General features: G+C 46.8%; 1 protein-coding gene across 1 annotated transcript in view; it reads left to right on the top strand.

The window, feature by feature from the left end:
• The first annotated feature begins 2,028 nt into the window (after window positions 1-2,028).
• Window positions 2,029-9,150, top strand: part of EIF3B (eukaryotic translation initiation factor 3 subunit B) — a 28,592-nt gene continuing 21,470 nt past the window's right edge. Inside the window, exon 1 of the mRNA XM_006034447.1 lies at window positions 2,029-2,413. Coding sequence (XP_006034509.1) covers window positions 2,029-2,413 — 385 coding nt within the window. The remainder of the gene's footprint in view (window positions 2,414-9,150) is intronic.

The following is a 9,150-nucleotide window of genomic DNA, read 5'->3' as shown; positions in this document are numbered from 1 at the left end:
TGCTAAGTTCAGTGGCGGACTACAGGAACTGCACACAGCCCCTGAGGATGCTATCGTGTGGCTTGGCAATTATACACATGCGGACTGACCTTGCATATGGCGCACAGTGTCACTACAGGACCTTTTAAAATGTTTATTTTTTTCTTTTGTCCTCAGACCTGTAGTGGCACTAAGCAGGTGATGGACCCACAAGTTCTAGGAAAGTCACTTATTTGTCACCTCAGTAGCCAACGTGGAAAATAAATGGACACCCTCACTATAGAAATCACAGTGATGTTAAAATGATATGTAAGGCTTAAAGAGTTTTGAGAACATATTGCTCTTGCTTTCCTGTTCTTTTATGACTGTGGCAGAATCCTTTCACCATTTCTCCTAAATACTCATGTCACCAGTCAGCCTCCCTTGGCAGTGACGTGGAAAGATGGATAATTTCTGACAGAGGGAAATGCTATTGTGAAATCACAAACTGGCGGAGGGTCAGTGTAGTTGCACTTTTACTCTTTTTTGAATGTGACCACCCATCAAGTGGATGGCATCCCTCTAAATCCTAAATAGTTTTGAGGGAGTTGGTATCTCTCACTGCACCAGTCAGAGGGTCAGCAGATATCTCAGCTACTGATGCACTGCTGAGCTACAGACAAAGAAGTGCTGGATCCCATTTCCATTGCTTCTGAAGTGCCTCTCTGTGCCCTTGGGGGTGTTGGTTGTAGCCATGTTGGTCTAAGGACGTAGGCAGACAAGGTTGTTTGGGTAAATGTGATATCTTTAATTAGACCAATGTGGCAGGGTGTAGTACCTTGTAGCGCAGTTAGCCTCGCACTTTTACTCCTAGTGGGAAGATCTTGGCTACACATCAACTTTATGGAAATGGGAGGCTCTTCCCTAGCTTGCTCCTGCCGCCATACGGCTGAGGGCAAGCGAAACTTGAAGGCCTCCAAACCCCAAGCCTCCAGGATTGGGCCTGCATGTACGATACCTGCATCTGAAGCCCATTTGGAATCAATTTGGCTGACTTGACTTGGGGGACAAAAAAAAAAAGACCTTAAAAAAAGTTGGAAAAATTCTTCTTTGCAAGCTTTTGAGTGAAAACACCCTTGTCTTCAAAAGCTTGCAAAGAAGAGTTTTTCCAACTATTGAGTTGGTCTAATAAAAGATATCGGATTTACCCAAAGAACCGTGCATGTCTCTGTGCCCTTTGCGCTAGGGGCTGGGCCCCACGTGGGTGCACAGCTAAGAAAGCCCTTTAGGGTCTGGCTAGATTAGAGTTGCTGTCCTATGAATCGTCTGAAGCCCTTCCAGATGGGGCTGGATCACTGGCCCCTGGACACAAACAGCCCAGCACGTCCCTACTACCGAGCACTTCAGGCTTGTGCTTTGCCTCTAGTGTCATGGCCACCTGGAGGAGAGGCAGCCCCTTTCAGACCACGAGACGGCAGGGTAGGCTGATGTGGTGGACCCTACCACCTTCGAATTGTCCTTGTGCACCCCCCCTTTGATGAAGGTGGTAGCGCCCACACACTCAATCCCACCACCCCCACCTTTGGACGAATCCATCGCACCGAATCGGTGGGACATCAATCCGTGTCCTAAACTCTGTACAGCAGCCTTCACTCCACCACTGGCATTTAACTAGACGGAGGGACCCAACCTTCCCTTTAGATCTACGCATGGGGGAAATGCGCAGGCACCACGAACCCCCCCACCTTTCCACTCAAAGTTGGTTCAGTCGGACCCCACCTTGGGCGGGTGAAGGGAGGAGGCCGCCATGCTGGAATGAACCAAGATGTCGAATGAAATAGGGGTGGGGGACACGCCCCTGCAGGGCAGGAATAAAAGCCGCTACGGAAGGGAAGAGAAAAAGGAGGATGGAGGTGTAACTAGAGATCAAACATTACCTTCCACGTGCATAGGAGGCGGTGTGTTGAGATTCGAGTGACTCAAAATAAAATAAAAAACCCTAACAATCCGCTTTCCCCCCCGCGGGAGTTGGTGCGTGCCGCGTCGCGGTGGCCGCCGGGAGTCGCGCACATGGCCCGTGCGCAGCGCCGCCCCTCCCCCTTTCTTTCCGCAGCGCGGCCCAGCAGCGACCCATCCATGCAGGAGGCCGGGTCCCCGGAGCACCCGCCCGCCACCGACGGGCCGCCCGGCCGCCTCAGCCCTGAGGAGGAGGAGGACGAGGAGGAGGAGGAGCAGCAGCAGCAGCCGCCCGCGCCCGCCGAGGAGAAGACCGCAGCCGGGGAAACGCCCGAGGTAGAATCTGAGGAGGAGGCCGAGGCGGAGGAGCCGGAGCCCAGCACTGAGGCCGAGGCCGAGCCGCCCCCGGAGCAGCAGGAGGAGGAGAAGAAGGAGGAGGAGGAGGATGACATCTCCTTCAGCGACCCCGAGGACTTCGTGGACGACATCAGTGAGGAAGGTGGGAGGCCTTTTAATGAGTACCCTGCACTCAACTTTCGGGGGGTGGGGAGGGTTATCTTTGCAGAGCAAGGCGTGCCACGCGTCGGAAGAAGGGCTGCGGCCGTGACACGACGGGTGTCCGATGCGGTGTGGGTCTGTGGGTGATACGACGGCTGCCACCTCTTACCCCAGGGGTGCGCAACTCGACGTGCCTGGGCTAGAGGGGATGTTGGCCACAGCTAGGAGGGACGAAGGCCAGGTTATTCCTGGGGAATTCAAAGCGCCGTGCCGTGTGCGCGTGCCGAATTTTTTGCTGTGGTTTTGAGAGGAGGAAGGGGCGAGAGAGAGCTGGGGTACCCGTGTACCCCCAGGGGTGCGCGTACCACAGGCTGAGAAACTATCCCCATGGAGATCGACGATGGGACCTCCGTTCAAATAAACGTTCGGTGTTGAATTGGATTTATGCAGTGGGCCGGTGGGGTTTTGAAATGTGATAGTGACGTGTGTTTGCCTTCCTGACGTGAAGTCGGTCATGTCCCGCCATCGTGTGATGAATCGTTCTGGAATAGGGTCAGAGTTGGCAACTCGCTCCAGCCTGGGCTGGTCCTGTCCGTGCTCTGCACGGGTCTCTCTCTAAACGTATCTCGGGAGTAAGGTACCAGAGGTAAGTATCTGCCGCTAAATGCATCTTGGAAGTAAGAAAGGAGAGGTAAGTATCTCCCCATTCCCCGCTCCAGGACAGCAGCGGGAGAGTTTGATCGCGTCCTCTGCCGGCCCCGTGGTTCACGAGTTAGAAACGGTTCTAACCCAGGGACCGTGTAAGGCACGTCGGGCAAACGTCAGTGACGCTTGTTCGGAGCTTGCTGCATTGTTGTCGGCAATCCCTCGATTTGGGATGTTTTCCAGCTCCTCGGTGAGTCTTCAGGTGACTTGAGGGGGCGGGTTGGTCTAAGGACACAAGCAGACAAGGTTCTTTGCGTCAATCTGATTTTCTTTTATTTAGACCAACTCAAGTAGTTGGGAAAATTCTTCTTTGCAAGCTTTTGGGGATAAATACCCTTCTGAAGGCTGAGGATGTCTGGAGTTGGTGTGGATGGAAGAGCACAGGTGACCTAAGACCCTGGAGTTATAAAGCACTGTGAGAAATAGTGAGACTGGGAAGGGTCCAGGCGTTGTCGAGAAGATCTGCCCAAAGCTCACCTCTTAAGAAGGAAATATCAGAGACTCCTCTGTTTAGTACTGGAGGTTCCACATCAAGGTTATGTGGAGAATGGCTGTGCGTATCTATCCCCCACCATGCGTAGTTGAGAGGAGTACAGCTTCTGGGGGGGGGTGTTCCCCTCTCCCTACGAGTTGAATACTTCTCTCTTTTTTTTTTTTCTCTCTTCCTTTTCATAGAGGGGTCTTGATGACCCAGGTGAGACTGCACAGAGACATGGATGCTGTAAGCAGCTGTGCACTGAACCAGTATTTACTGTTCTGACACCGGTGTTGCTATCTTTGTGTTAACTTATGCATCAGTTAAAACAGCTTTGTGCAACTGAACAGAACCATTGTGCAAAACTGCTTGGAGAGTATGTGGTCAGAAGCTTTTTATTTAATTAGGAGTTTGGGAGAGACCTATTTTGTCTGTAGGCTGAGTTTGGGTTTTTGATAAGTTTTTAACCTCTATTCCAGACCCAGACAGGTTTGTCTTTTCCCGCATCATTGTCAGTGGTTATACTTGGCCATCTGCTTCTTGAAAACTACTTTCCTTTGAAAGGAAAGTAGTTCCTCCCAACTTCGCAACTCAATTGTAGTTGAGTTGACTATTTTTGAAGGAGAAATTGAGTGATATTTCCATCCCAATTCACTGAATTAAGGCTAATACCATATTTGTGATAAATCGTGGTTGTTTCAACATCTTCAGTGCCTGTTCCTATATTATGTGAAAATGATTTGAGGATCACTCCACTTCGTTTCATTGCTCTTTTACTGCTGATTGTGACCCGAGTCATCAGTGAATTCCTCTTACTTGGCCTTCATCCAGCAAGAAGTGAGATTAAGTAGACCGGATCATCTGCTGTGTCAAGTTCGGGTTGGGAAAGAGGGTGGTCACAGTGAACCAGTTAGACCCAAGGAAACCTGTTGTTGATGGTCCCCAATGGAGTATTCACTAGGTGAGGCTAGCTGGACCACAGCATCTTGGACCACACCCCTCCCTCTTGTTTCTGGAGGGTGGTATAGGAACTGGTTACACCAGCTTATTTTTTGTGTACTTGCTTTCTTAGGATTGTACGGGATGTAAAACCTCTTAATTCAGTCCTGATTGACACAGCAGACAGATATAGATAGCAGACCTACAGAAAGCCTATCAACATAATGAATTACTTAGTTTTTCCAGGTATCTGGGAAACTTTTTCTGGGAACTTTAGTTTTGAGAAGGGTTAGGAGAAATAAATGACTTCACAGGAGGAAATTGTTCCATCTGACTCTAAACTGACTTGCATCTCTTCTTTGGTATCTTACCTTCTTGTTCCACTTTTGGAAATGCTTCCATTTTGCTCTTAATTTTTTCTGTAGAAAAATATGAACTCTTTGAAAGAGAGTGACTTAGAAAGCTCTGAATGTGCATCTTGAGAGTGCTGTGTATGTTGGGGAATATAATTTGTTTGGCAGCTGTCTCTTTTGGCATCAGTTTTTCCCTTGGGCAATAGCAAAGAGGTTTTAATGCCTAGTCTTAAACAGGTGGATCCCTGCCCAGTATAATTGCAGAAAAAGTGATTGAAGTTGAGTGGAGGATGGTCTCAGTTGCCAGTCTTTGCATTGTGAACCCCATAAGTCAATGAATACCATTGTTAAGTGCTGTGTAAACATACCATTTTAGCTCAGTTCAACTTCTTATGTTTGTTTAATAAGGAATAGCTGTTTCACCAGGGAATTGGAAGTTACCTCTCATATATTGCACCTGAACTCTGAGTTGTCCTGGACAGGTTGGTTTTTAGAACTGTATGTTGCTTTTGGTTTTGACTGTTTTTCTTTCCCTTGTTCTAAATTACGAAAAAGGCATGAGGAAAACTGCTATACTTTGCACACCTGACATGTAAATGAAATTCAATAGAAGAGAATTTCTCTCCACCCTTTGTCACTGGTTCAAGTTGTTACTTTTAACCTTTTTAACTTCTAACGTGAATGCATGTACATGCATTCAAAGGGCCTGCCAGGAATTCATAAGGGCGTTTCCTAAACTTAGGGATATTGTCTGGTCTTTTCTTGTGTCACTGGAAGATCTCTGTGGGTCTGAAGGTTGTTTCTGGGCTCTAATACTCATTGATGGGACAAAGATGTCTTCATTTTTTTTAATAAAGACTTTCTTCATCCAAAGTTAGTAGTACTCACTACTTACTGTTTCCAAATAACTCGGATATAGATGCATTCCATCCCTTCTCTGTTTTGTACTGCTATCTTTAATCAAGGCAAATTTCCCCACGTAAGTGAGGAATCAAGAATATAATTCTTGACTTCTGTAATGCCACCTTTTCACTAGTTTTCAAATCATTGTTCTCTTCCAGCTAAGACCAGACCTGATACCTTGATGCAGAAGTGAAAGACTTCGGGCAAGATGTTAATTTGTTCCACTTTTTTTGTTAATCATACAGGGTTTTTTTTCATTTACCCTTTATAGCCAACCTTGCTAATGATACTGTGTTGCTCAAAAAATGTATGCTAAAACAGGACAGCGTGTCCTGTGTAGTCTTGATAATGTTTGCTTCTGTTTATTCATAAGCCAGAACTGTGTGAAGCAAAGTGCACAATGTATAGAAGGCTTACTATATAAATTGTCTATCCATTCATGCTAAAATAACAGATGGCTTAGCTTCCTGATTGATAAATGCTTACTTTTTGAATTTCAGGCAATGCCAGATACCTCCCCAGCAATCTCCCTTTTGTTCTTCAGTTTTACCCAGAGGCAGAAACAGTTCTAATATGAGCACATCGGTTGCCAACCTTTTAACTAAAGGTGTATGTACTTCTAGCATCTCTGTGTAAGAGGATGCTCTAGAATTAGGTCAGTCACTGCAGTCCTGATTCTGTAGTTGGGAGGTGCCATTTTGGTTAATGGATTTCAGTGCATGTGTTAGCTCGGTCTGTGGGATTTAACTTGCAGTAACTCCCCATTCCTCAGTTTAGGTGGCTTTTGTTAGACATCTCTCGACTTGGATATACCCAGAAACCTTTGTGCAGCAGAGTATAAAATCTAACAAGTACATTAGAGTGATGTTACAGTTGCTCTGGGAACTGTAGTCTACTGTGTCTTGGATACGTTGAATATGTATCATTTATGCCTTTAATAGAACGGCGTGCGCACAAATGGGTGGTTATAATTTAACTTGAGAGATGCCTTTTAACTATAGTTTGTTAAATAACAGCAGTTCCATTTGCAGAGTTAAGTCCTGGCCTCGGTAGGAATTGTATGTCTGACTGTTCTGGGTCCCAGGCAGGTACAGTCTCAATCACAGCATTATGGTTTAAAGCAGCATTTCTCAACCTGTGGGTTGTGACCCAAAAGTGTGTGTCAAGAATATATGGAAGGGTTGCAAACAAATTTTAAAAAATGGATTCTCCTTTAAAGGAGAAAAACATGGGAAACTGGGTTTTTCCTTGCAAGCTGTCAGAGTTTCAGCCTGCAAGGGGCTGCTTGGGTGTCCCCCTGCCTCACACACCCCCTGCCTGGGGGTGGGAGGTAGTGGGTCAGGAGCAAGGGGCACTGGCAGGGCTAGAGGACTGTTTTTTACTTGCACTATTTACTGCAGGGGTGGGCAATTATTTCAGGCGGAGGGCTGCTTACTGAGTTTTGGCAAGCCATGGAGGGCCGCATGACAGACAGCAAGGGGCAGACAAATATTTATTTTCTAAATTTTTTAGGGACCCTGTGGGCCAGATAGAATGACCTGGTGGGCTGCATCTGGCCCATGGGCCATATTTTGCCCACCCCTGATTTACTGGGTTGGGACTGGCCATCAGTGTTTACAGATGGGTCCTGGTTCAAAAGAGCATTGAGTACCATTGGTTTAAAGATTATATTGCTTTTAATATCCTTGTTCAGTTAGAGAAACTTGTTGCTCGGGGGGGGGGCATCCTACCAAATAGAATCCTCTGAGTAATTTAAAGGGTAGTGTATTAGGGGTGATTAGGAAGATGAATAGAATAAAGATAATATGTCAGGTTGTCAAGAGAGGTTGCAGATGAACAAAAACTGTATGTATATCTTTGCTAAACCATTTTTAAACATGGTGTAAGTAAACTTTCCTCTGTCAGGAAACTTTCCTCTGTCGGGTTTTGAATGAGCATAAGTTCCCAACCTGAATCCTATGATGATGACTTGACATGGGAAAATGGTAGGCATGTTGAAGAAGAAATTTAAGTTGGAGATTAGGAGGAATCTGACTATGAGGGGAGTCAAACTTGGGAACAGGCTACATAGAGAAACTGTGGAATCTGCACCCCTGGCAATTTTCAAGAGCAGGTTGGACAGACGCTTAGCTGGGTTGGTTTGATTCAAAGATTTCGTAGACATTAGGGCTGGAAGGGATCTTGGAAGATCATTGAGTCCAGCCCCCTGCCCCAGGGGCAGGAAGTCAGCTGGGGTCAAAAGATCCCAGCAAGATAAATGTCCAATTGACTCTTAAAGGAGTCCAGAGTAGGTACTTGTGCCACCTCTGGTGGCAGTCTGTTCCAGGCCTTGGGGGCTCAGACAGTAAAGAAGTTCGTCCTTATGTCCAGCCTGAAACGGTCTTGGAGGAGTTTGTGACCATTTGACCTTGTCATTCTTCGGGGCACTTTGGTGAACAGGTGTTCCCCTGAATCTTGATGTACACCCCTTATATACTTATAGGCAGCCACCAGGGTCCCTTCTGAGCCTGTGCTTTTCCAGGCTGAAGAGTCCCGTAGCTCTCAGCCTTTCATCACAAGGCCTATTTTCCTGCCCTCTGATCATGCATGTGGCTCTGTTCTGGACTGTCTCAAGCTTCTCCACATCCTCTTTAAATTCTGGAGCCCAGAATTGGATGCAGTACTCCAGCTGTGGCCTCACCAAGACTGAGTACGGTGGGAGGATGACATCCTGGGATTTGCTAGAGAAGTATCTATGGATGCAAGCCAGAGGTTTTTTTGCTTGCTTTGCCGGCTGTGACATCCCATTGATGGCTTAAGTTCATCTTGGGGGTCGTGTTTGACCACAAGTCCCTTTCAGCCATGGTGATAGCAAGCATAGCACTGTTGAGCCTATAAGCACGCTGCAGGTTTTTCTTTCCAAGTTGGAATAACCTGCATTTTTCGGTGTTGAAGGCCATCAGGTTTTTGTCCGCCCATTTTCCGAGCCTGTCAAGGTCGGCCTGGATCACCGTCCTGTCTTCAGGTATGGACGCTTTACCCCAAAGTTTGGTCAGTGGTGATTCTGCTGTAAACAGGGAGTTGGACTAGGTGACCTTTTGAAGTCCCTTCCAGCCCTGCTGTCCTATGATCTTATGTCCGCAGGTTGTAAATTGGGTCTGGTGATATTACTGCAATAAGAGACAAAGAACATGGCTAACTCTTGTAGAGATGTAATTCATGAGAAGTTTGGAGGATTTCTAGGACTAGTTTCAGCACAGTGTTTTGTTTTAGCAACATTGTCTAATGCAAACTGTTCCTACTTTGTCAAGCAAAAGACTGGTATTTAGGAATTATGCCTTTCAGTAAATATAAATGGCTGTACAGTATTGATCCAGGACCAAA

This window comes from Alligator sinensis, unplaced genomic scaffold (assembly GCF_000455745.1).
Source record: "Alligator sinensis unplaced genomic scaffold, ASM45574v1 scaffold500_1, whole genome shotgun sequence".
Taxonomy (NCBI): Eukaryota; Metazoa; Chordata; order Crocodylia; family Alligatoridae; genus Alligator; species Alligator sinensis.
Note: the sequence above shows the minus strand (reverse complement) of the source record. Positions and strands in the feature narration are given on the sequence as shown.